This window comes from Lissotriton helveticus, chromosome 2_1 (assembly GCF_964261635.1).
Source record: "Lissotriton helveticus chromosome 2_1, aLisHel1.1, whole genome shotgun sequence".
NCBI classification, from domain to species: Eukaryota; Metazoa; Chordata; class Amphibia; order Caudata; family Salamandridae; genus Lissotriton; species Lissotriton helveticus.
Genome location: NC_136059.1, coordinates 1,313,206,467 through 1,313,233,963, shown reverse-complemented (window position 1 = coordinate 1,313,233,963; position 27,497 = coordinate 1,313,206,467). Strand labels below are relative to the sequence as shown.

Genomic DNA, 27,497 nt, shown 5'->3' with positions numbered 1-27,497 from the left:
TTAGAGTGCCTTACTTTCTATGAGCTTTAGATGTCACACCACATCAAAATGAAGTCATGGTGAAGTTTAAGTTCCGCCAGTACAATTCATTCTAGCCGTGGCCTCCTGCAGTGTCCTACTGCTTTGAACATTTTTGCAAGGACTGATTTAGGCTTCCAGTTCAGCCATGGTAGCAATAGCCTTTCACAGTTTGTTGATCCTGGACAGGCTGAAGCTGTTGCCATCACACTGCATCTGCCTGTTGTGAGAAGCAGGAATGAGGCAATATTTTTTTGGTCTTGGTTTTGACAAGAGCAGCTGTCCAACAGACCTATTGCTTACAATATATCAGACTGGGCATTGGGGCCGGCCCATTCAACCACAGACTTTCAGACAGCCTCTTTCTGCCATTGGCTTGATACTATGTTAGTCATGTCTTGGCACAGACCCAAAGAGCATTCACTTTTGACCAAAAGCTATTGGCTGTTCGGGCGTATGCACCCACAGCCATTCAAGTGCTTAAAGTGAATTGTGTGAAGGGACTGCTTTACAACTATCGCACTCCATTTCAAATACAGACAAACACAAAACTGTCAAAAATAGCCTCCAATACAGTCTGGCTTACAGGTCTTGCCCTGCTTTTACACGCTTATACTGCATGAACTGGCACATTACAAACAGAGCTACTGGCTTTGCCAATGTTTGTTGTAACATGCTACTGGCAACTGTATAGCACACAGCTTGAGGGCCACATATTTGCTCCAGTGAAGTAGTTTTTGAATACATTTGAAATTGATAGTCTGTACAGAGCATCAAGGGCCACATAACGATTGCAGCGCGGGAGGCTACAGAGACAGGGTGCATGAGGAAGTGAGCATAAGGCTGGACTACATTTGAGCACAACATCTATAGATTACATCATTACAGTGAAGGTATGAAGTGCACCTAGTGGAAAAGTGATCAGCTGTAAGACTTGACTGGATGACAGACGTGTGGAATGAAGTCCCCTTGTGTCAAGCCAGTGCACGGAGGCCTATGAAACCCAGGAGCAATTGAAGAATCCCTGCAGTCAGTGGGCCCTGTTCTTTGGACGTCAGGAAAAGATGCTCTTTCAAGCTCCATGAACTACCAGGCACATGCACAGTAAGTAAACTTTGTAATTACCTTGTATAGTACTTTATTCCCTTTTAAGTCTAATAGTACACACACAAAACTATCACAATATACTTTGGGATACAGCCACAGCCTGGACAGCTCTACCTGATCATGAAGAGGTGTGCCACAGGAACTGCAGCCAATCTCCACAGGCTCGGGGATGTCTGGAGAAGGAATGCCGCTGGGGGTTTTCGTTTTTGCACAGAACTCTGGATATTCAGAATGGAACCTCTCGTACCCACCTGAAATACAAGCAAGATCGAAAGTGAATTAATTGGGTTCAGTCTTCAATCTTGTTCATCAGTTGTCAGAGTTCAGCAATTAGGGGAGCATCCTTGGCACCCACACTTCCATTGCAATTCACGTACAATAACTCCATTCAAAGCGCATTAAACGAGGTGCACAAGAAGCTCTCCTGCAGCTGATGCTGCAGTAAGGCGGACACTGGACATTATAGAGAGCAGGTGGCCCTCACTAAAGTCAGACATCTTACTGTTAGTAGGATTTGGAGACCAATGTATATGCAACAAATGACAGAACAGATATCTATGAGGACATTTTCTGCCTTACAACCATACAACAGGAAGCACCCAGTAGAGTAGACTCGTAACCAGGAGCTTACTGGCACAGACCCTAGCTGCGAGGGTCAACCAGCCTCACTCTGTGGTTTGTGAGACAAACTGCATGAAGCATTGACAAACTTCCTCGCCACCTCCCTGAACAGCAGCATGCCATCCGACATCGCCACAACATGGCCATAAAGACCTATTCTGCAGCTCCCCCATCATGCTGCAAGTCACGAGGCCTCCCAACACAGCTCTAGCAGATGACTTCCACTAGCCTTAAGGCCACAAATGCTGAAGAGACGTGAAGCTGTAAAGGGGTGTTGCGTGGTTTCTTAGCGGCAGGATCGAAGCTGCAGAGCCCCTGCATGCAATCATGCACCCTATGACTGACGTGCGATCGAAGCTGCAGAGCCCCTGCATGCAATCATGCACCCTATGACTGACGTGCTGTATATGCAACTATGAAGCGCGCACTACTAATTTCCGCGCCTAACATCTCAGCAAACAGGTAAAACGAGGCCTGATGTGGGAGACTGTGGGACTTCGAAAGATAATCATGCACCTATGGGAATAGAACGGTCAGTGTGAATGAACCCTCTTGCTTAAGACACTTAAACTAACCAACAGAGCAGAATCGCTGCTTGCTCAAGCCGAATTGTGGGCTCTTACCGGTGCCGGATTCATGCCTGACCTTTTCACAGCTACTAGATCTCTGTAGTGGATGCGAGAACTGTAGAGCCAGGCTAGGACCCCATACTTGTAGACTGTAGGACCCTGTGGGTGAACAGCCTTTACAGTTTGCCGTTTTTCATTATGTAATATTAATTAAGTACTTCTCTTTTTTATAAAGTGCTGGGCAAGACAGTGAATAAAAGCCTGTTTGACTGTTCATTCTTTGTCTCTACACCACCTCTCTGTGGCCTTGGACTACTCGCACTCTACCCTGAGAGAAGTGATGGAGGGGGTATTTGGCCCAGTTTGCAAAGCCAAGGACAGACCCCATGATACCAGAGGTAAGCAACCCTAATCACCACGGCTGTAGCTCTTGCCTACTCTACTCAATCCCCCAACCCCAACCGGGATCCAAAAAACACTAAGAGAACTGGTTGTGTTGGTAGGTCAAGCAGCCTCGGAGCATATGTTTTTCAAATGGATCATATATTGTGCCAGCCTGTCAATGGTCAGGAACTCCTGTCCGTACCATAAAGCCTGCTGCTTCCCATTCCACCAGTACAGATTAGAAATGTTCTTTCTACTTGAAATATTCTTTCCCCTCATGATCCTCTCCTCCACTAATCCAACTCCAGTTGTACACCATATATTTCAGAATACAACCAATGCCCTTGGTTGACCTGTCCTAATCTCCAGACTACCGTGTTCAAGAGCTTCATGAGGGTCTCCTGCTGGAGTTGGTGGTTTCTGTGCCAGTGAGCAGAGTTCAGATGTTCTATCTCAGCTGTTCAGAAGCCAAGACCTCACAGTGAGCCTCAGTAGCTACTGGGAAGTGCTTAGAATCTAGAGTAGCTTCAATAACTACAAAAGTATTCCTGTAAACCGCTGTTAGTCATCCTAGATGGCTAACACGAATTATCAACATAATCTTTGGTGACAGGAATTGGTGCCATTCCTTGATATCAAAACTCAAGGAGGGGCTATCAAAATCCCAGAGGCCCGGAGTGTTTGGCAGAGTAATAAGGAGCTCAGAGTGGCCTGGCCACCGAATGCTGAACGTCTACCACTGATTTCCCCCCTAGCCAGCATGAGTTGCAGAGCAAGACGTGTTCTGATAGATGGTATGAAAGGTGCAGAGCAGGAGGAAACTCGAATGAAAGCATAATAAAAGGGCTGATCAGTTACATCAGTCAAGTACCAATGTTCCTCACATTTCCCGAACCTCAGCTTTCCCAGTCTGAGAAGCAGACAAACTAGACTAAGGAAAAAAAGCTAATCTGCAAGGAGGTGTTATTTAGCAGCACATGCTACATGTGCGTGTGGCGTGCTGGTTAACAGAATTTTACTTTGATCCGTCAGTGACACTTTGAGGCACCGAAACCAATGGCCCAAATAATAAAGACTGTCACCAAATGTAGAAGAAGAGGGTTTTCAAATCCTAAAGTTTTCCAAGACATTTAGGCCATCCGTTTCTCACAGCACCCCATTCGGAGTCCCTTCACAGGAACCTATGCCTCCCACAGCTCCCATTCATTTTCATTCCCGCCAAATTATACGGTTTAAAATATGCCCCCAATTTGAAAGTCACCCGCCAATGAGCTCCCTAACAGTTTAACTACAGTGCCAAGCTACCTCTTTCCAAGAAATCCTCGTCCAAAATAGTCTCCATGATGCTCATTCAATGGCAAACTGGGCAAGGAACATTACTTTCAGTAGCAGCAATGGGCTTTCTAGCTAGCACCAGGGAGCATCTCACTTATGTTCATGGCTCCAGACCAGCCGTCTCTTTTGGCCAGAAACCCCAAGTTGGTTCGTAAGAGGGGAGCTGGTAAAGGTTTTCAAGTTCAAACACCTCTTTTTGCTCCGCTCTGGTAGGCAAAAAATGCTAATCATCATCTTGCAAGTGTAAATCTTAATTAGGACACTAGATTGTGGACAGCTATATTAAGACAACAGAATTCCCCAAGCCAATAATGGCTGGTACAGGCTTTCTGCTCCAACATTCCAATGTCTTTCGGTTTCTCCATTTTTAATTCAGAACATTCTACCCTAAGTGAGTGGACAGTCTCTTAGCTCTTTTGCTCAGGTTGAAGATTTTAACTAGCGGTATGACCATACAGTTTACTGCAGGAGTAAAAAGTAATCAAAAAAAGAAGTACAAATGTATGAAAATCGTAATATGAATGAGTTATGATACAATGAAAATAATCAGAGTAGGAGAGACAGTATGAAGAATGTACCTTATTAACATAGCGTTTTTGATATATATGTATATGAAGGGGAGAAGAAAAACAAAAGAAAAGTCCAGCACTATTACAGAAATAATCAAATTTAACTCCAATAATTACACAGTGAATAAACAAATAATGCTAAGGTAACAGTACATTTCTTAATATCTACAGCATAAGGAACCTAAGACTAAGACTCGTGGTGGTTGAAAAACAGAAGTACTATCCTAGATCTGAGTTGAACGGGGAGATAAATTAGTAAGTGGAGACCAGAAGGCCTCTTCTCGGAGAAGTTGGTGAGAGGGCGTGACAAAAGCTCTGTCCAATCTGTGGTGATGACAGAAGGTTCCACCAGGCAGAAAAGGGGACCTTGGAGGAATCTTTCCAATAGGAAGTAATCACCTGAACTGTCCAAGTTTACGGGCACCAAACCAAACTGGGGAAGTACTTCCTAAAAATATAGAGTTGATCTTAAACGGAAAACTAATTAAACATATAGAAGAAATTGTTTCACATTTTTTTTACCAAAAAGAGGTTATATGTGGACATTAAAAAAAGGGAGTGTAAATATGTACCAGGAGTAGTTGAACAGGTCCAACAGGCACATGAGGAATCCTGGGTGTATTTAGATAGAGGATGGGGTTAGGTACAGCCGGGTGTAAAAGTAATATAGAGTCCAAGTAGTGCTTGCATTACAGGACGTATGATGTGAACGTGCCCAGATGAAGTTTCAGGTGTGTATAGAGAAAGTTTGTTGTAAATTCGTTGACCATAACAGTTCAGCCTTACTCTTAGATCGATTGGGAAGAGAATAATGTAGATATTTGTAGATGCGAGATGCCTGATGGCTGATGGAAAAGGAAGTGCGCAGTGGCTATAATCACGAGTCCAGTGGAGGGGGAAGAGGGTCAGGAAAGAAGGGAGTACTGCTGAGTCAGGATCAATAACAAAGAATCATTTACAAAGAGAGGAGGTGGGCAGTCCATATTTAGATTGAAGCTCATTGGAGGAGAGTGGGAGTGTTCCACGGAATAAGTGCTTGACTTGAATTATCCCCTTGGCACAATCCTTACAGAAAATTATACAATTAGCAAGTTTAATGGACCTGTTATGGTCCCAAATTCTAAGAGAAAGGATTAGCCCATCACATGGTGATTCCACAGAGTTGCACACCAAGACCAAGCTGACTCTTCTAGATCAGTTTAGATAAAATCAAGCCTTTTACACTGGCTTGAAGTTTATCATTCATCTTTAATGCAAAATATGTACCCAATCCCAGCATCGCGCTCTGCAAGCCATCTATAATAAACTTCTTTAATTCAGACACATGAATCTGCCTTAAATAGACTTTCTTGCTGACGTGTGTCTCCTGTCTAAATAGCTGGCCTTTGCATCTGGAACCCTAGGATTTACCACCAGACTGAACTAGATGCCATTAAAGGCCATTATTTACTTGGTTTCAATTTGTATAGAAATGTAACCGTGAAATAGTAAAAACAAAAACATTTAAGCTAAACATAGAAAATCATCTTCAATAGGGGGTTGTACACAACAAGCCAAACTATGAAATTACCACTCCATCTGATGAACAGCTAAAAGCCCAGACCTTGAAACCCAACGAATCAGGGAGGTTCTCCTTGAAGATTAGGTAAAGATCAATTTCCAAGCGTTAAGAATGCATTTCGGTGTCACGCCAGGTACCTGGAGACCATGGCACAGACTAAATATAGGAGATGTTTGACCATTTCTGCAGAGCCTTTTGGAATGCCAGGGTTCAACAATCTTGATATTCTCTCAGAGAATGGTGTGGGATAGACAGTCCGATACATTCAGCTGAGGAAATCCATGATGACCATTGTTTAATTAGTGTTCACTGTAGAAACGAGAAAAGACTTACTCCAGCTAAGTTTGATTCCGTACTAATAATATTCTACCTACCCGTACAGCTGTTACGTTACATTTCAATGCTGAGAAAAGCATGAGAGACAACGAATACTCCAAGGGCATCACATGAGATCACAAAAGCTTTCCCTACTTTATATAGCATAAGCACAATCAGGGCTTAGTATTCAGTGTGTTTGACACAGCATGTTCTCGGCCGCAGCTCACTGGTGTAATATCAAACATGAGCACGTAGGCCTTTATACCTGAATTTACATGTGGAATTTTTCAGCTTGCCTGCTGATCCACCTTCTAGGTCTTAGCAATATCATACATGTCTTAATTCCTAAAGTATGCTTCTCATCGCTCTTCAGGACACCCGGGGCAGGTTTTATGCAGAAACAGTGATAGCCATGGATTAAGCAACTAACCACTGCAATTTAAAGTTGTACTGAAACATTAAACAATTGAGCACCATTTACAAAGGTCAGGGGAAACGAAGGGATGCAGTCATACAGACTACACCCATTTTACCTTGTAGAACCAGTAGACAGACATTCTCCCAGCTTTGTGCGTGTGTTTTTATGCATCAGCTGCTCCCATTAATCTATCATGTCCCAATAATGCAGATGGTAAATCTCGCACGTTAAAAGGATTAGCACGATGGATTACTGTCAAGCAGCATCTAAACCTCTCCTGGGGGTGGAGCAACATGAAGAAAAAAAAAATTCATGCAGAGCACCTGTCATGGACTAATGTCACAGGTCACCTCTCCATAAACACTTTACTCTGCGAGAATGATGAAATAAGAGGTGGACTTCACTTGTCTATTGAGCCACTCACCTCTGTGTTATAAAGTACTTTGTCAACATAAGAGATCGATATATATATATATATATATATATATATATATATATATATATATATATATATATATATAGCATTGCTCCCTTTGCTAAGGCAGCAGGAATATGCGTGGGAGTCAGGAACTGTGCAACTCGACTCATCGGCCCATCAGTCTATAGAACAGCGCAACTAGTGATGGGAATCATCCTGCGCCTGTGTCCTTCCTGGGGGAACCCTACGGCTTTCCTGAAGTCAAATTTCCCCCAGACATCCTGGCTATTGCTTCCCCAGAGGAGTTGCTATCAACGCTAGCTCTGGATGTGTTAAACGGATAATTTATTCTGCCTACTACAGCCCATTTGGCCCAAGAAGAAGACTCCCAAGATCTACAATTCTTGCCGAGACTCTAAAGTCTCAGCAGCCATATTGAAGTCTGAGGCTATTTAACCCATGCCCCATCAGGTTCTCAAAGCTTCACGTTGAGAAGCGGAGGGAGAGCTGTTTTTATTGATCTCACCACCACCCGGGAAGCTAAAGAAGCTTCTAGAGTACTCATCAAAAGATAAGTACTGTGGGAGCTTGCTTAATTTGGTGTGACGCACTACAGGAATAGAGACTCCTTAACCACATATTTGGCGGCCTATATCAGACTCTGAACTATGAAGCGGACTCTGCTTCTAAGTGAGGCTACCCTGAAGCACCCCTCTTCTCAATAACTAATTTGTTTCATTGTAGTATCAGTACAGTAAACCAACACATTTATAATAAAAAGCCTGCATGCGCGATTCTGAGATTTGTTTCCAATTACCGTCATTTGCTAATTATAAAACCAGAAAAATTAGTGTATTAGAGTACATTATGCTATGATCCGAATTCGCACAAGAGCTCACCTAGAGTTCTCTAGTCAAAAATAGTTGCCATTTCAATCAGGAGGTAGGACGTCAACTCTTTCTTGGCTAGATACTAGGGCACTAGACAATCCGTGAAAGGGTTGATGCACGAAACAATTGCTGGGGCAAATGAAAGATTTTGTTTTAGTTCTCTGTGGAAGTGACCGAACAAGCAACAAATCGGACACAACAAGAAAGCGTAGCACAGGCGCTCTCTGGTAAATCTAGCTTCACCTGCTGGAAGGGACCCGAGATGTTTCTATAAAGGGGATTATTTTAATCATGTGCTCTCTCCACAGAGGGCGAGCATGCTAAAATCAATTCAGATTCTGGAAAAAGGCCGTCAAGTAAACTAACCAACCAGCTAGAAGGGGCTCTCTGAGAAATGAAAGGATCTCATAAAAAACAAGTTAGTAATCCTAACCTCACCTTCTTTCCGCAGTGACACATGCAACCTGTGTTTTTCTCGTTATTATTTTAGTTAGGTATTGGTCCAGATTCACCCTTCCCTTGGGCTCACCCTCTTGCCACAGTGAGTTTATGGAGCTTACAGCAATTGTGGGCATGAGGACCCATGCTGTCTCAGTAACACTGACCGTCCAACAGAAGTGATCAGCACGCAGCACGCAGGCTGACCGTTGATCGTGCTGCGGCCAGACATATACTTGACCCATGTACAAGCAACTTTTTAGGCACCACGTTTTGTTCTCGCATTCAACTTTTTAATTGTCTACTACACATTCTGTGTATCATGGTCAACAAACAACCCTGATGGGGCGTGCGGTGTGAAGCACCAGAAAATCTTTATTGGAATATTGTCTGACATAAATATGGTCTCCTAAATATTATCTAGAAAAAATATTTGGGAATTAATAAGACAATCTAACCCAGTGGAACTATATAGTTTTCATGTTCAATATTGATTTTAATATTGGAGATAGTGCATCAGTGCCATTGGGTGCATTACGTCTAAAAGGCGCACAACAGATTTACATACACAACTGCTGTATTAGGGGAATATTACCAAGATTACTAGCAGTGATTTACCGACGCACACCCACATATCATCCCCCTTCCCCCAAGAAATACAAACTGGCCAAAAAGTGGAAGGTTGTGTGGGTAAGGCCAAACATTCATCATCTAGGGCTGCAAGCTGACTAAGACAGCAGACTAGAGACTTGTGAGTCAAGGCCAGGCCAGCCCAGAGCGCCCTTCTGTTCTGGAGTGGGTTCTTGGTGCGGCTGTGCAGTCTGCATGGAACACTGGCAGAAAAAGAAGTGACGTGGGAAGCAACTGAACTGCTGCACATTTGTAATCCCATCAGACAACAACAGCGTGACTGGCAAGCACAACCCTTGTCCTATCTGAGATTCAAAGACAGAACTGCAAACACCACCAGCATTAACTCTGCACGCCAGGCTACGAATGACCAACCCAGCCTTAAAAACACTTTAGAATTTACACTTTTTTCCTGACAAAATATGGAAATCTAGGAATTTTAAAATCATAGCCGCTGTTTTGTACTCGGATAATGAAAGTAGATTCTATTTTTGCAATATAGAGATTTAATTACAAACAGGCAAGAATCGTATACAATTAGCGCCTGTATGCAGATGTTTCCTGTTGCCAGACAGGCTCTTTCACATGACAGGGAGAGTGCAAGAGCTAACACCTCAGTGGTAGACAACGCAGACTGCCAATACTTCATTCTAAATTTGGACGTCGGCTGGCTTCCGGTACAATTTTTCTGCAAGGGCTGGTTGAGATTATCAGTAGGGGGGAGGGCGGCGAGAGAAATAGAATACCTACGCTCAATCAGTGGCATTGCTTCATAATGTAGCGAAAATTAAAAAAATAAATTAAAAAAAAACACGCTTGTATTTGATGGGGCACTGCAGTGCACGCTGGCGGTTTTGCTCTGCCGTTTGAAGGGCTCCAGTGTCAGTAGGTGGTGATGGGTGGATGGAGGACTCCAACAGAAGGTTTTCAAGGCTCATCCTTCAGGCTTGCTTTGTTAATATGTCCAGTCAAAACAGACAGGTGTCGAGCAGACCGGCTGCCGAGCGCCGCACACCCCCTTTCAGCGACAGGCCCAGCACCGACAGCAGCTGCCGCGCCGCTGAGCGCGCGCCGGAAATGCCATTTCCGCCGGCCCACTAATTAAGGCACGGAAGCCCCACGGACTCGGGTGCGTGCTGCTAAAAATGGCTGCGCCACATGTGTACTGCCGGCCCGGGGGCCTTGGGGCTGCACGTACACGGCAGGGACATGCCCAGTGGCCGCCCTGTCATTACTGGGCTCACTGCGGGCACTGTACCTGGACACAGGCTTGTGCTCACAGGTGCATTATAACAAGGGGGGGACATGAAGGTGATTTAACCAAATCCAAAGGGGCATTCAGATCAATGGGAAGGGGGAGAAGAGGTGAAAGGGCTGGAAAGATGGGACGCAGCCTAAAGAGTCTTAATGCGGCAATCAACAAACGCTTAGCCTAGATACCTTCATTATTTTTTGACTTTATGCCCCGGTGATATGGGCCAATGAGTGAGATAACAACACAAAAAGAAAAGTAGGTATCTGTATAGGTAGCGTTAACGTTTCTGAGGTTCTCACCTATTCCAGGTGAAGTGTGGCTCAATGGTTAGAGCGGCAGACCCTGATGCAGAGGTCTAGCCCGGGACCAGGGTTCAATTCCCCGCCTCGGCGGGTCTTGAGCTCAAAAATTCCGGACCTGATAATTCTCGCCTTGGTGCCTATTCCAATCATGGAGTCCCACTCTGCAACTCTGGGCAATGGCTTGCTTAATCTCCACAACGGCCCCCACAACGCTAAGGATGCCTGGCCTCCACCTTGGGGGTGCCCAGGAGTGGACACCCCCAAGCGCCTTGAGCGTACAAGCGCCTTTAGACCCTTGCGGGTGAGTAGTGCGCTATACAAGTATCAATTTACATTTACATTCCGATACCAACACCCAGCTTAACAGCACACATTTACGTATTGACATTGTAAGGATGAAACACTGCATGGCCATGTGGGTGTCTATGACAGTGGGGAAGTCAAACAAACCCCGCCGAAGATGCTTCAGTCCACAGCCACCAGGCATGAGAAGGTTGTCGCTTTCAGCATATTTTGACTGGTGGGCTGGTTTCACAAATCTCAAAGAAAATCTCCATACTGTTTGTGTCGGTCGACGCCCAATTTATTGTCCACTGTTACCATCCAAATATCTTTTATTGTTGGCAACAGTAAACTACAATTCAAACCTTCAGGACGCTTGCATTGAACACTCACCAGGAAACTCGCATTTTGCAAAACTGATAAACGTTTTGTATAACCTGCCGTAATTACATTTTCTCTCAAGACTAAACTCTGATCTGCAGTGTAAAGAGTAATCTTAAAGTAATTTTAAAGAAATCTGAAACACTGTAGTAGAACCCAACCACCACAGTATAGCAAAGGAGCTCCGGGGCAAAAGAATTAATGGTTGCTTTGCAGCACATCCCAACTCAATATTCCATCATGGGATATTTTTTTAATTCAGAGATACAAGCAAAACATCAATTAAAGTGGCCGCTTCTCAGCTGCACTCTTTAGAGCACCAACGACAGCTGCAATAAAAAAAAAAGCATTTTCAATGCAATTGGTCTTGCTTTTGCGAGAGCTTAACCTATTGGCATTGTAAATGACAATGCCTTTTATTTATCTGTTTTGATAATTAACACATAAATAAAAAGGCATTGTCCTGAACAATGTCAATAGCTCCAACTCGTGTAAAGGTGAGACCTATTGCATTTCAAAGAAGCAGCCGCCATTGTCAGGGCTGCTTGGAAAGTAAAAGCGCACATGGCGTGCTGAATGTTGCAGAAAAGCATGTCATGCCTGCAGTAGGAGAAACTAAAAAAAATAATATATATATATATATATATATATATATATATATATATATATATATATAGTGCTTTCAGACTATATAAGACGTTCGTGTAACAACCGAAGTAAAAGGGCCAGTCCTTCTGGGAGGTTAAAAATGAAGACAAGGCGGTACTAAGGTGGGACTAACAAGCCTATTAACTAATCATAAGCCAGCATTTAGGAAGGACAACGACAAGCCAATGACAAATATGGGCAAAAAGTGGGCTGGGCTTAAAGTCCATACTCCAAAACAGCAAGCCTCGCAGAGCAGCGCATGCGCTGCCCAGACTCGACCTAAAAAAATGGGTAAGCAAGAAGGTTGGAAGGTACCACTGCTTTCATAAAAGCTACATGCAGGTGAAATAAAGCTAGGACCTAGCCAAATTATAAATAAGGCAATTTTTTTGTAAACATCCCATTTGGGGAAAAAAAAGCGAACGCATGCACCAAAATCTGCTGCCAACATGTTAGCAACAAGAAAGATGGTAACTAGAAACGCGATTCTTTAAAGCCCACAACACCAAAGTTTAGCAGTGGTCTAAAAACAGGTAACCTCAACTGCAACACGAATATATTTTAAACCCCGGTAAGGGTGTGCGTGAAGAACTGGTTCTATGCTCAGCCCTGCTACACAAAGGGTGTGATGACACAGAAAAACATCCATAAAACGCAAATTCTGAAAAACGTACGCATGTTCTGGATTAACAGATTCACACCAGTCACGGAGAGAAGTACTCCATCCGGGTAATAGTTGGAAGAGGCCAGGAAGGATGTGTCCCGTGTAGCATTAATAAGGATGTGTCCCGTGTAGGCCCGACCTATAATGGAAGAATGTAAACATGCTTCGTTTAACTTCCTCCTGGACTCCAGAGATGCTTTCTTGTGACTGTGCCCCAAGCAAATATTGTCTGGGAATAATCTCACACCATATTATTTCTGTGGCACCAAGTTCTCTGAACAGTCAGTCTTTAAAGTACTCTTGGAGAGTTAACCTAGGGGTCAAACGAGTAGCTATGGAGCTCTGGGTAGCTAATCAGAAACTTTAAGTAGCTCTCGGAAGTTAAGCACAGAATAGTACAGCACTCTAACGGTACGAGCACACTAAGGAAGTGTTAGGAGTCCTTAGAGGGATAGCCAGCCAGAAAAGTGTCCCTGCCCTAAACCAACACAAAAACACAGTCTAAGGACACAGGGCCGGCAACATGACCATGTGTCTTAATTCTCAGTCTAGCAAGGTCACAAGGAGACTAGTTAGGTTTCAGGCCTTACTCTATCAGCCACGCTGCATGTGTAGACAGTGGGTTTGAAGAGTGCCAGAAGTAGTCAGCGTAGTAACCAAAACGTGCGCTATCAGGAGCCAGAGTTAAAGGGGTGTAATTTGGGTGCATGAATACATCAGGACCTGAGCAGACAAAGGCCTGGACCCAGAGTTGAGACAGTTAGGAGCTTCATTTCTTGAAAAAGTATAGGTAAAAGATTAAAGTGTACATGCATATGTGAGAATGTGTGTGAATTTGTGCGTGCCTGGGTGTCTGTCATTGTGTCCCTTCTTGATAGACCATGGAAGCTATGGCTGGTGCCAGCTATCACCAGAAGTATGGGACATTCCTTTCTCATAAAGGGTGACATATTGACGTCGTCCTGGGCAGGTTTTGGGCATTCTTGGTCTAGTTGTGGAATGCTGGCAACCATCTCAGATATACAATGTTCTTGGCGGACCCAATTTTTGTGCCATCCCTGGCATAATGGTTGCCACCGAAGGCATAATAATGGCCATGACTGAGCTAATGTGGGCGTTGAGGTATCCAGCCTTGGCCCATTGGTGTCTGGCATGATAGTGGGCATTACTGTCATATTGTAGGCTTGTTATGCATGGACTACCACAGCATCTTGAGACCCTCACGGGTGAGTCGCAGCTCTATACAAAACCCTGATTGACAAAAAACTATGATTGAGGTGTAGAACGACAGTGGTCATTTATACCATGTTATTGTAATACATGGGCATCTGGAATAGAAGCTCTCCATGTGAGGCATTTGACTAGTTGATAAAAACACAAGTTTTTCTTTGGGAAATTGAGTTAACCCCATAATGAGAAGTGCCATTGAGAAATAAAAAAATAAAATTGAGTTTTGAAAACAAAGCGGGCATTTGAATGATAATTTAAACCGAGTTGAAGAGATGCATTGCTGTGTTTATGCCCTTCATGCTAGAGGACACATTGTGTCAGTTACTTTATTGGTTAATTTGAGGCATTTCATATAGATAGTTTTTCCTGAAATGTCTGGTAGCTAACAAACCAGAAGCGTTAGGACAGTCAAAACTGATAATCCTGCACGGGTGCTCACATTTGTTAAAAGCCCAGGATGGCTTCCCTTCGTCACAAGTAACTTTATATAGAAACGGTTGGAGACCACCGCACTAGCCCCTTTACCCCTCACTATGTGCTTCAAATGTTTTCTGGTATTAGGAGACAATATTTCACTATACTAACTCCAACTGCAGGAACTGAATGGGTAATCTCATGTATATTTCGGGATTTGTTTTTTTTAATAAAGTTTATTTTTGGTATATAAAAACTGTTATAGTAAAGTCAGGTTTCTTGATTAAACAATCACAGTAACTAATCAGTCTTTTACAGCATTATCTACAGTGCTCAAGTTAATAGCAAATTCTAGCCCAATGTTTTACTTTGTAGTCCCATAGTAGTGTGCTCAATTCAAAGTGATGTTGAAAAACGTCAGGTGTGCAATTCTCTCAATGTAATTACATCATGATAAATACAGCCTTTGATTAACAACCACTCCTGACCACACATCCATCACAGTCAATAATGGTAAACGAATCACGTTGGTCTGCATCAAGTTTTGAATCTGAATCTTTATTTCAATACTGTTAGCAAGTGGTGGGCTGCGGGACTGGTTACTGTAGTGATAAGACTTTCACTAGGGATATTTCCCCATATTTGGAGACATGATTTGGAGATTGATTTAGGACTGGCTACCCCATGGGGACATAAGACACCATTGCCATTGTAATAGTAGTGGTGTGGTATTCATACCACACACCCATATGGGTTACACAATACAGACATGCCCACGCACAACATCAAGACCAGGTCTCGAACCACGGAGTACAATCGGATGTAAACGTAAAAACACCTATATGGCTCTGCAATCTCTTGAACAGGGTGACAGTGGCAGCGATTGATTTTGGACTCTAATTGATAAACGAAGTCACATATCAACTGTACCCGTCGTATACAGTTTTCTCTATAAGATGGAACGGCATTGGGTCTAAAAGCCCATATCAGGGTTTTGAATGAGGACATCCCTTGGAAATCCATGACGTGTAAGAGGTCTCCCCCTCTTTAGTTTAGGAGTCTTTTTAGAACTAGATTAGTATGTCAGATAAAATGTCATTCTGGGTTACCCTGGCGGCATCTCCCGGTACTGTGTCTGCAAAGCCCCGTATGCTGCTTACTTGGGTTTACATTTTCCAAACCTCTTTCCCAGAGGTTACAGAGATACCCGTTTGGAAACAGGACCATGTGCTTACGCAAGAGACAATTTTTTGGGGGGGTTAATGGAATCCCCTTTGAATATCCTAATTACACACTGGGTTTGAATGTACATCAAGAGCTAAATAGATAAACAAGCCCGTTTAGATGTCTATTTGCAGCTTTTTGTGTTAAGGGCATGCAAGTCATTATAACAGAGTATATATATTACGAGGCTTTTTACTCTGCGTCTTTTTCCTGTCTTATAAATAGATATTACTTAGTGAGTTACTATGAGAGCAGCATTCTCATTGTTGTTTCAATGTAGTCCACGCATCATACCATAACTGAAGACGATGCATTGAAGAAGCACTGTGAGCTACAATTTCCATGATTCCGATGATGAAACCAGGGTCTGGACACCACCATGCATCTTGTAAACGATTTCTCTAATACCGGCCGGTTTGTGAGGGAGTTTTTTCATTGCTCCAGGTACACGATTAGATGCAGAAGCGACTGCTACAGGTATGTTACACCCCAGATGTTCACTTTAGGACATCTTTTTAAGAGAAACCCAGCAAGACTAGGGTACTTCATTAAGAACATTTGCTCACTTAGCATGAAAGAGCCATGGGTTTAAATGTTGTCTGGAAGCATTCTTGGGCATCAGTACACAGTATTACGTCTGCTGGCTTGGATTTCATTTTGACTTATGTTTTGGTCGTATTCTTTTGGGTGCCTTTTAAATTGTATTTGCCCTACACTCACTGACAATGAGGACACTGACATACTTCACATAACAGACGCCACATGTCAGATGCCCTATTTGGACGGTCAATTTTTAACATACCCACACTTTGGCTGGCATTCTTTTCCTTCTTTCAACACAGCCCTGCTTTCAGTCTGCACGAGATTATGCGAGTTGAGACCAAATACCCGACGTTTGGGGGTATTCTGACAGAGACTACTAACATTTGGGTTACCTGTCTCACATTAGGGGATTTTAGGTGGCACGATCATAGGATGATAACCTGTGGATAGGTATGCAATCAAGCTCGCCTGAAATGACAATTGACAACACAGCAATGCTCACTATTCGTCTCCGGATTGTTTTTTCCTACAGGTGCCAGTTACGTGGTTAAGCCACATTGAATGTGGGACACCAGCTGTACTTTTTGATTTTTTACACACACTAATCATGTCTGCTTATTTCACTAACACACTTCTACCTGCAGTGATAGGATTAAATATGAGGTCCTGATGAAGGACACCTGTGTGTGGGGGGAGGGGGTGCTCCATGTTATTTTATCAAAACAAGGGAGGAAGGAGAAATGATCAATAGATCAGCGGACACCGTTTACCACTCAGAGGAGTGGAAGGTCCAGTCACAGCGTGTGCCCGTATCAATGGTTACAACAAGGAAGGGTTGCTGAACTGTTCCTAAGCGTGACTAAAGGAAAGAACTAACTGGTGTGACCAGAGGTGTAAGTGTAACACCCAAGGGCATCCATTTTGTTGGATGGATTGGCCTCACACACCCCGAAGGATGTCATGCTTCATCATCGGCGGTTGCTCCTCGTCGGGGAGGCGGTGCAATCCCCGACGGGCTCACCTCAAAGAGGGGCTCTTTGGCGGAGATCTTTTTTCCAACAGCCTTATGGTGAGGTGTGGGTGTGTGGGCAGGGGGGTATGTGGTAGTGGAACAGGGATAATTAAAATGTAGCTAAGGGTACCGGAATCAATTTTATTCTGGGGGTCCCTCGCTGCAAATAAAAACAGGGGGCTAGCTTACTAGGAGTCAACGAGCATAGTCAGGTGAACCTAGATGGGGCTAGTGGTGAAGACGGTCGACATGTTTCTCGCAGTGGGCAATAGTTACCCGCGATTCATCAGGACCTATAAAAGGTGATTTACAACATGCTGGTGTCATGTGTGAGTTTGTGTTTGTTTTACCTCTGTGGGGGTTGTCCTATGCCTATTTACCAAGAACTACCAGCCACCAGAGGGGTCGGCGGGAAAAGGCATCAAGGATGAGTCCATAAGTCAAAAACTCTAATCACTTGTGCCTTTGCTGCATGACCTACCCTTCTCCGCCGAACTCGAGTAGATACTCGAGCTCGGCGGAGAAGGGTAGGTCATGCAGCAAAGGCACAAGTGATTTTTCCCGCCGACCCCTCTGACTATGCTCGTTGACTCCTAGTAAGCTAGCCCCCTGTTTTTATTTGCAGCGAGGGACCCCCAGAATAAAATTGATTCCGGTACCCTTAGCTACATTTTAATTATCCCTGTTCCACTACCACATACCCCCCTGCCCACACACCCACACCTCACCATAAGGCTGTTGGAAAAAAGATCTCCGCCAAAGAGCCCCTCTTTGAGGTGAGCCCGTCGGGGATTGCACCGCCTCCCCGACGAGGAGCAACCGCCGATGATGAAGCATGACATCCTTCGGGGTGTGTGAGGCCAATCCATCCAACAAAATGGATGCCCTTGGGTGTTACACTTACACCTCTGGTCACACCAGTTAGTTCTTTCCTTTAGTCACGCTTAGGAACAGTGCTCCATGTTATGACAGGAAAGATTTTAGAATTATAGGTATCAACCAGTGGCAGTAGGCTAGCACCCCCCTGTGTATGTCTGAAACAAGACAGAGCCTTGAAAGTCACACTTAGGTGCCACTCTTGTTCAATGTCCACAGATAATAAAGGACTGCTATAACTGACTTTTCCTCCAAAGTGATTCAATTGATTTGCCTACTCCTGTTAAATGCTGAGGTGCCACGATCTTGCTATTTTTACAGCATCAAGTTGCACATACAGAGGCCTGGTGTTTAATATTCACTGTGGTTCCGCAGGTTTTTGATCAGACAACAGATCTGCAGAGGTCTCTCAAAAGCCACCACCTTAAGAGGAACTACAGGGCAGCCTGCAAGCACGAGGTTAAAATATATATTTGTTTTCTTAAAAAATTAGCAGAAGCCTGCTAGTGTGCTGGAATCCTAGGAAGAACTGCATCAGAGTCACTTTTCGGGTCAGCAACCATATAAATGTTCAGTTGTAAATTGGTTGGTATATGGATAATGCCGCACAAGAATCCAAGCACTGAGTTCCTACCATAATACTTCTCAGATAAGGCTACTGAGTATCTTAGAAATATCATTAAGGGCGCGTGCGAAGTGCTGTGGTCCCTGTAGCTAAGGCACAATTAGCGTGTAGTACCACACAACCATGTACTGACATTATGTCCTTGAGAAAGCCTCCGAGTAAGTCAGTTTATGATCTAGTTGCTTTAAGCATTGTTAGCCAATGTTTGATACAGAAATTCAGCCTTTTAAATGTAAGATGTTTTTATACATACGTTTTTAAGACCCCAATAATCACTCCAAGCTTTCACTGTGCCTCTTCTGGAGGATCTTAATATTAGTTTAATATGAATGGCAATATTGTACCAGACTTGTAGGTGATAACAGATATCCCTTTTCTTTAGGCGGTTTCTAGTATTGGACTCCGAGTCTAACGTTTATAAGTTCATGTAACTTGGCAGAAAGTCCTTCCATTGTCAAACCACTCCAGATTGTTTGTTACCAATTAAGTGCAGTGATAGGATGGCAAGGAAACTGAAATTTAGAGTGAGAAACTCAGACACATAGGATAGTTGAATCTATATGATGGGAGTAGGTTTGATGAAGAGTTGTTTTCGCCTACTCCTTGTGTTATAGTCAAAAATTATATGCAAAAATGCAAATTTGTTCCATGAATGAGTGATGCAAACTCAGCTCTGGCTGATTTAAACAGACGTGCCATCTCACTCTTTAGAAATGGAATCCACTATATGCCCGAAGACACCACTCCTTGAAGTAAGGGGTACAGTATGTAAAGTCATACAAACATTTGGTCACTATGATAGCTATTCTGCTGGAAGATAGGTAAAGGGTACAAGATGTATATTATTGAAAACCGGGGGCCCAGCTGGTGTAAATATCAATAGGGGGTCAGTCAGCACTTGGATCAGCCTTTGTTCGAACAGATTTAATCGGGCTCACAGGCTTGCGAACGATGTGCGCCATATTAGTGACAAAGTGTCAGTTTCCAAGTGCACTATAGAATAATAATGTATCCTGTTTCTTGGCCCGAGTATTGGGTCTAGCATTACTTCCAACATCCAACCATGGCTCATTATTATATTTTAAAATCTTGAGTTGCAGTGAGTGATCTGATGTCCACTTACTTACATAAAATATTGCCACACTTGAAATGCCCGAATCGTGTATTTGAAGTTTTTTTGGTTGGGGGGGGGAGGAGTGTGTTTTTGGGCAAAATATGCAAGTACAATTAGAAGGTATGATGCTAATACATAACTGTCACTATTCAGAAACGACAAGAAGCCTCTATGCTTCAACATGGCAAACAATCTCAAACATAAAGACAACTATTAAAATATAACTCTTGATTTGATATAGCAGTTATAAGGATAAGGATAGAGAACAAACACCCCAACAGTACAACAGTAATCGGAAGCCACCACAACCACACAGCACATTTTAGGAACACCCAAAAACTGGGGAGTGCCTTTTTTGCCTCTCCACCAACCCAAAATGATTGCAAAGAGTATAACAGATACGTGGTTGAGGGTCAGTGAATGCACACATTTGAAGCAGCCCTTTCTGTATATTCCGACTTGTGGGTGCCTTTTAAAAGCTTGTGTGGCACAGCTTCTTTGCCCTTATCTTTAAGTGTCACGATTCTTAAATATGCATCAAGATGGGTTTCGCACACCTCACTCCACTGAGTCCATTATTCTGTTCGTAATCGATGACATGCAAAAGGAGTGTGATGAGGGCCTGACTTCTGCTTTGGTCTTGTTAGACCTCTCAGCAGGCTTTGACATAGTTGATAATTTGTTGGCGGACCATGTGGAGGCTGCTGGGCTTCTAAGTTAAGCTTTTGGTTGGCTGAAGTCTTTTTAGGAGAACCATAACCAGGCAGGTTGCCTGGGGCCATTGGGCTCAATTGGACTGTGGTGTTCCACCAGATTACTCTTTATCACTACATCGGTTTAATATAAATATCAGACCCCTTATCAGGGCCCTAGGTAACATGAATTGCAAGATATAGAGTCATGTGGATATGTTCAGTTACTGTTTAGATTAGACAATTCTCTTGTCTCTGGGAAACTTTTAATATACTGTGCCTTTCCTCTGGGATTGGATGAGCAGAAATCTTCTAAAAAAACTCAAGTGCAGAAAAAAAAGATCATTCTGAATAATAGAATTGATATCTGGAATCACTCTTTCAAGCCTTCTGAAATGAGGAGTCCACCACAAAACTTATGCTGCAAAAAGTCTGGGCATAATTGACGAGCTACCTTTAAAATTTCAGACTGGATCCGAGATGGTCTTGTTTCCTGAATCTCAGGAGAATCAAGGTTCTCTGGGTTTCTTTCCAATGAGGCCCTAATCCTGACAGTTATGGCTTTATAATCTCCTGTCTTGATTATGCCAATTCTTTATACATCGGTTTTCCTAAAAACTCAATTACGCAAATTACAGCCTGTTCAAAACCAAGCAGCTAGACTAATCTTCATACAACCCAGGACCTGCTGCACTGCTCCATTATTGAAAGATTGTCATTGACTTTCGTTGGAACAAAGGATAATTTTCAAAATATGCTGCATTACCTTAAAGGCACTATCTAATGAGGGATCTCAATTCGTAAAAACTAGAATTGAGAATAATATACTTATTCGAAAAATGTACTCCTCTTCCAACCTACTGTCCGTCCCTAAATCCAACAAGAAAATGATGGATGGTGTTCAGTTTTCTGGGCAAGCCTCTAAGATTTTGAATGTGTTCCCCTCTACAATAAGTTTAGGCAAGAACATAAGACTTGGCTGTTTAGGCAAGCTTATCAGTTAATATAACCTGCATACTAGCACTCTTTTGGTCACATGACTTCTGCTGTTCCCCTAGCGCCAAGACACCTATGTGTACATGTGCTCTACAAGTTACATTTAACATAACTCAACGGCATTCTACACTGCTGTGAGAGAACAAACACTGGTGAGTGACCTCTGATTTCTTTGAAGGTCCACTCTACACTAGTTTCCAAAGGTATGTATGTCTTTTTTTATGGATTATGGCCAGCCCACAACAACCACAGGAGTTTGTTTAGTGGTCAGCTCCGCTTTAATTATCCGCCAGGACTGGTTGTGCTTCCTACTGAGTTGCAGTCCCTGTATATCAATGCGAAGGTTGTGCAGGTGCCACCTAAAGAAATAACATTCAGACTTTGTTTTCTTGTAAAAATATATTTCTACATTGTTATATACAACAATTGTCTATGTATGAAACTGATGATGGTACCCCCCCCCCCCCCCCCCCATCTCATATTGTATCCTTGGTACTGTGTTTATATGACGATATTGGACTGTTGGTCATTTTTTTTAAACATTTTAATAAAGAATTACGATACAGAGTGGCTAAATAGACAGACCCCCCCCCCCCCCCCCAGCCCCTCCAAAAAATACCACAATTATACAGTACCATTAAGCCCAGGACCTAATTGGGACACAGACTAGCATTCCTGCTTCAGACGACTAAGAAGCGGCCCCAGAGAGCCGAACGATAAAAGCACAACTAACGAGAGGCTGAAATTCTACTTGAATATTCTGCCCGCGTTGCTTTTGCACCCACGATAACAATCTTCATAAAATCGGAATGGAAATCTTTTATGTATGGAAAACGGCTGTTTAAATAGTAATTAATTAACTTGGCACGGTGTTCCTTTTGAAATGGAGATACCAACGTGAGTAAACAAGCGCTGAGATACAGCGTAGCACTTCCTAGCATTTTCGTGGAGCTCAGTCGGGTATTCTGCAGTTGCGTACAGAAAATGCTCGCCTATACATCCCAACATGAAAATGCTCGCCTATACATCTCAACATGGAGAAGAACATGGGGACTGAAACACCATCACAACGGACACGACCATCTGTCGGGACAACCCGAACCGTTTGCTGCAAATGGCGGCATGTGCGCTGCAAAACAAGGGGGGACTGCAGCGCACAGCCCACCCCTCCAACGCCATCGACAGATGAAGCATGGCGTCCTTTTCTGACCCAGGTGCACGCGAGAAAAGGGCGCGCGTGCAAAACGAAAGCAGACGCCTTTCACGATGTTGATAAACACCATTGATTTTTGCCAAGCATGAAAACCCATGAATGGAGCGAGAGGGAGCCAGTGAGCAGCCAGTCAGGCGCTGGGAGCAGGGCGAACACTGCATTCAGTAAAACCGTTGCAAGACGAGGCAGCATTGCAAATCAGGGCGTGGGGGAGGTGGGGATGGCAAATATCCCATAACGGAGCATGTATCCACCAGGATTTAGTCCCCAAGGGAAAAAATAAAGGTGGTTTTATTCTGTGTACAGTAAAAATCACCCCCCAAAAATGTTTGCCATCATTGAATAGTGTGAAATTTGACAAACACACTGCATAGCAAGGGAGAAGGTATTGTATAGTTGCATAAATGGCGATTCATGCACTTGACGTGGAGCCACGGCCGGCCTTAAGCATAGGCGAGTCGGTCCCCGGGGAGGGCATTCCGAGGGGCGCATGGAGCTGTGTGCATTACGCAAAACACACAAGATGATGGACGGAATGTTGCACAATGGCAAAACATTCACCCCAGTCACAGATCGGAGTTTAATCCATCGTTATTTTGCTCACCAAGCCACCCCAGTTCAGACATGGCCATATGCAAATCAGTCTTGACCCTGTGCCTCATGAACTGGGGTGGCTTGGTGAGCAAAATAACGATGGATTAAACCCAGATCTGTGACTGGGGGTGAATGTTTTGCCATTGTGCAACATTCCGTCCATCATCTTGTGTGTTTTGCTGTGTGCATTAAGTTCATGACCAAAGCAGCGCCCGTGTCGCCTTGCTCCAGTGTGGCTAAGTCCTTGTGTGGTCGTTTCTGTCCGATTTCCTAGCGCGTGTTTTTTTTTCATAACCATACCGTGGGCAGTGTTTTTCACTTCCCCGCCTCACCCCTGCTGACACCAATAAAACAATCATCGCGGTGAGGCAGCTAAGCAATCGGTGATTTAGGGGTGCTGGGGGAGGCCTGGAGACGTTTGTGTTCAATGCTCAGGCAGGGACAGACCAGCGAACCTATCGCCTTTGTTTATACCGTACTTTGATGCCCCTCGGGATATGTTCGCACTAAACAAGACTGCAAAACATGTCTGCAGAGCTCATTTCTTCTCTTGTGGCAAATTCGTACTTTAAAGCTAAGGTTATCAATCATACCTTGCAGGTGCAGCATAAAGCCAACTGACAGCCGAGTATGTGTGTCACTTTATGAAATCCAGAAATAAACATGCATTGCTCGACCACATTTTAGGAGTTGTAGTCTCTGCTTTCACTAAACCAACATAAGTAATACCTTATTACCTGCAAAAGAAAATCTCAGGCTTGGAAACAGTAAGGTGGAATACTTGGTACATACGTTATGTGTACATCTAAATATAGATGCCCGTCACCACGCTCCCCCTCTCTTGCAATATTGCTTTTTTTATACGAACACCAACTAGCGCATGGGCTATTTATAGACAAAACATTAAGGCGCTCTGTCAATCATTCAGGATATGCAAAAGAGAAAAAATACATGGGGCGCGAGAGCAAACTCAATACGTACAAATCCCTATTAAACAACTCAGTGGTATATATAGTACGTGGCCAAATAATTGAATCCGATATACCCAAGAAACAGCGAGAGGCTTATACAAACTGCTTAATGCGGAGACTGCTCTTTGTTAGTGATGGATAGATAGTGCGCGAGCTTGTGTCACGTACTCGACTGGTTTGGCACCAGACGTCTAAAACAGCATCATGAAATGGAATCTAAAGGTAAAGAAAAATCATCAATCCGTGGGTCCTCGATTTTTTATTCTACAGAGAAGGGGAATTGGATGCAGGTGTACCCGCGCGTCCGCAGACTGGTGATCGCTTTCTATATATTAACACTATTTTACCTGCTTCTCAAAACATCACCGTGACCGAAAACAGCCAACCAAAGCCTTCGGCTGCTACTGTTACAAAATCACAAACGGTTTGATTGTTAACTCCTTTGTCTGCCGTTCTAATAAGGAATCTTGCTTATACGACCGAAAAAAAAAAAAAAAAAAAAAAAAGAAGAAAAAAAAAAAAGGTACAAGGACCAAACCATTGACAAAAACAAAGCATGCAACGTTAAAATGCAATGAAAGAATGAACCGAAAGGAATATGGCCACTGGCGCCCTGAGTGGGAGCGTGCCCATTAATAACAGTGGTTGCAGACGGGGAAGGGGAGGGGTGCGCGCGCGTGAATGGTAGGCTCTGCATCCGAGTATTTCTCAATGACCATCCTCTCTCCAGGAAAGGGAGCCCGTCGCCTTGACTGCAGACCCAGCACATCTCGCAGCTCGATCCCGCTTTGTTGGTTCTCCTGAAAACACTGCATACCGCAGGCAGCTGGAAGATAGACCTGCCTGGCTCCAATTTTAGTGAGCGTTTACTCTGGCGTGGGCCTATGTTCCAACCCACGCAGCACCCAATGCATAACGTAAGCGAAATCAGAAACTATAACAACAAGCACCACGCATGGGGAGGAAGGAGTGTTCAGGCACTGTCATCAGTATCCAAAACAAGCTCGCTCATTGTAGCAGTAAGTCACACACACTATCAGGGGACGCACTTCCTTCCCCGCTTAATATACTTATTTTTGCAACACATAATTCGGACTCACGCATTTTCGGGCAGTTATTCTATATGTTGGCCGTTTCAATCTAAAAGATGATGGTTTACTCAGTAACCGATAAACATACGTTACATAGCGAGCAATTAACGGAGCTTATTCTGCAAATATTCTACTAGGCATGCACATTTTTGCATAAGTGCACAAACAATTCATACAATGTGTACCCATTCTGTACGACTGCACATAAGATACTGAATGCATCGTAATTTATCCTCAGGACTCCAACCAGACAGAAAGCTCTCAAACCTGCGGAAACGCGCCATTAAGGGAGCTCAGAGGACGTGGCACTACAAGAACGGCGCTATATAAAATGCTGATAACCTGCAGATCGTCTAAAATGGCCCAGTTCAACACATTTTATAATAAAAATAGATGCCGTATGCTATTATTGTTACAAATCCCCATATAGCCAAGTACTATTCCCCTAAGTATTTGATACCCAAGTACTATTCCCCCAAGTCCGAGTATTTAAAAAAAGGTGTGAATGATGCACATACGAGATCACATTATCATTTCGAGGAGTTACATGAAAGACGGGAGATGGATTCCTTCAACGACGGATTTTACAATCAGTATGTGCTCGAACTGAATTACACTGACTTAGAAAAAAAACAACACACACGCACGCAACAGGAGTCTGTTCCACAACTAAGCATTGCAGAAACCTAGCTCCAGGCAGTCTAGTGTCTTCAGAAGCAGTAAGAGACCAACACCTCTTGGAGCATCGGTGGATCACCAATCACCACAACCATGAATCAGTCCTTTGAATGGCTGGGTGCCGAGTACGTGCACTACTTTACGTTAAACGGTGGAGTGCCGACACTTTTCAGCGAGGAGGGTAATACACTTAATGCAAGAATATTGACACGTGTATGCAGCGATCAGCTACAGTGGGTAGTGAGAAGTTGAACCTGCACTCCTACATCCCCACGCACAGTACTCTAAATGGGAAAGTACTGTTCGGGAGAGTACTAGTTCCTTACTTTGTGCGATAGAGTACCTGCACTTTTCAACCCTGCTGCAATACATTAAAAGAGTAACGATAGTTCACAGGTACTCTAAATGAAGCACCACCACTTCTAAATTTCCATTTAAAGCACTGTCCACCCTAGACACAATACATCGGGCTCCCACAGAGAGTGGAGCGGCATCAGGCAGGCTCACCTCGCAGCAGGCGGACGTCGGTGCCCTCGCCGTGCTCCCCACGCAGGGCACGCAGCACCAGGCTGACGGTGCTGTCCTCGCGCAGGGCCTCGGCGCGCGCGCTGCGCTCGTCGTAGAGCACCACGGCCGAGTAGAGGCCCGCGCGGAGGCGCGCGCGCACCCCGGGCTCTCCGGCCGCGAGCGGCTCGGCGGGCAGGATCTGCTGCAGGCTCGGCCGGCCCCGCGCCCTCCGCCGCACGATGCTGTTGCAGCGTACGTTCAGAGCGCCGCGGATGCAGCCGGCGCTGTGCGCCAGGAAGGGGCGGCAGTCGAGCAGCAGCAGTGCCGGGCAAGAGCGAAGGTCTTCTCGCTGCAGTAGACGCCCAAGCGCCGAGCACTCCATTTCGCGCAACTCTTCCAGTGCCACCATGTTTATCTTCAGCAACCTCAACACAGCGCTGCTAGCCGCTCCATGATCAGGCGGGTTTTGTGTTTAGAGGGCTGACGTTTCCCTATAGCAGGCGAGCAAGCTCCAGTCACGTGGATACCGGCGTCACTGCGCAGGCGCACTGTGCCCGCCCCCTTCAGACACCTGCCCGCTGCTTAAAAACTGCGCATGCGCACACTATTTCCTGCCTTTTAATCCTCTTCTGTCACTTCGGGCCTTGCTTGTGGCGCGAGCACGCGGCGGGGGTTCGGCTTCATGTGTTCGCCTCTTGGTTGACAGTTGTTGGTAACAAGTGGGCGTAGCAGGGAGAGCGGAAACAACAGAGGAAGCGGGAAGATATTGGCGAAATGAACAGCTGCTGCTTGTCACCCAGTGTGCGCCGAGGCTGTGCTTAGATTGTATTGTGCGTGTATGCTCAACGCTGCCCAGCCAACAATTTATGAAAATTGGAATTCTTGATCACAATAATGCATATCTTTTTT

General features: G+C 44.2%; 1 protein-coding gene across 1 annotated transcript in view; it reads right to left on the bottom strand.

Annotated features, from left to right (window-relative positions):
* The window catches only part of DUSP4 (dual specificity phosphatase 4), a 33,542-nt gene extending 6,429 nt beyond the window's left edge, over positions 1 to 27,113 (bottom strand). Inside the window, exons 1-2 of the mRNA XM_078676232.1 lie at positions 26,589 to 27,113; positions 1,240 to 1,376 (exon numbers count right to left, since the gene is read on the bottom strand). Coding sequence (XP_078532358.1) covers positions 1,240 to 1,376; positions 26,589 to 26,997 — 546 coding nt within the window. The 5' untranslated portion in view covers positions 26,998 to 27,113. The remainder of the gene's footprint in view (positions 1 to 1,239; positions 1,377 to 26,588) is intronic.
* Between the last annotated feature and the right edge of the window lie 384 nt (positions 27,114 to 27,497).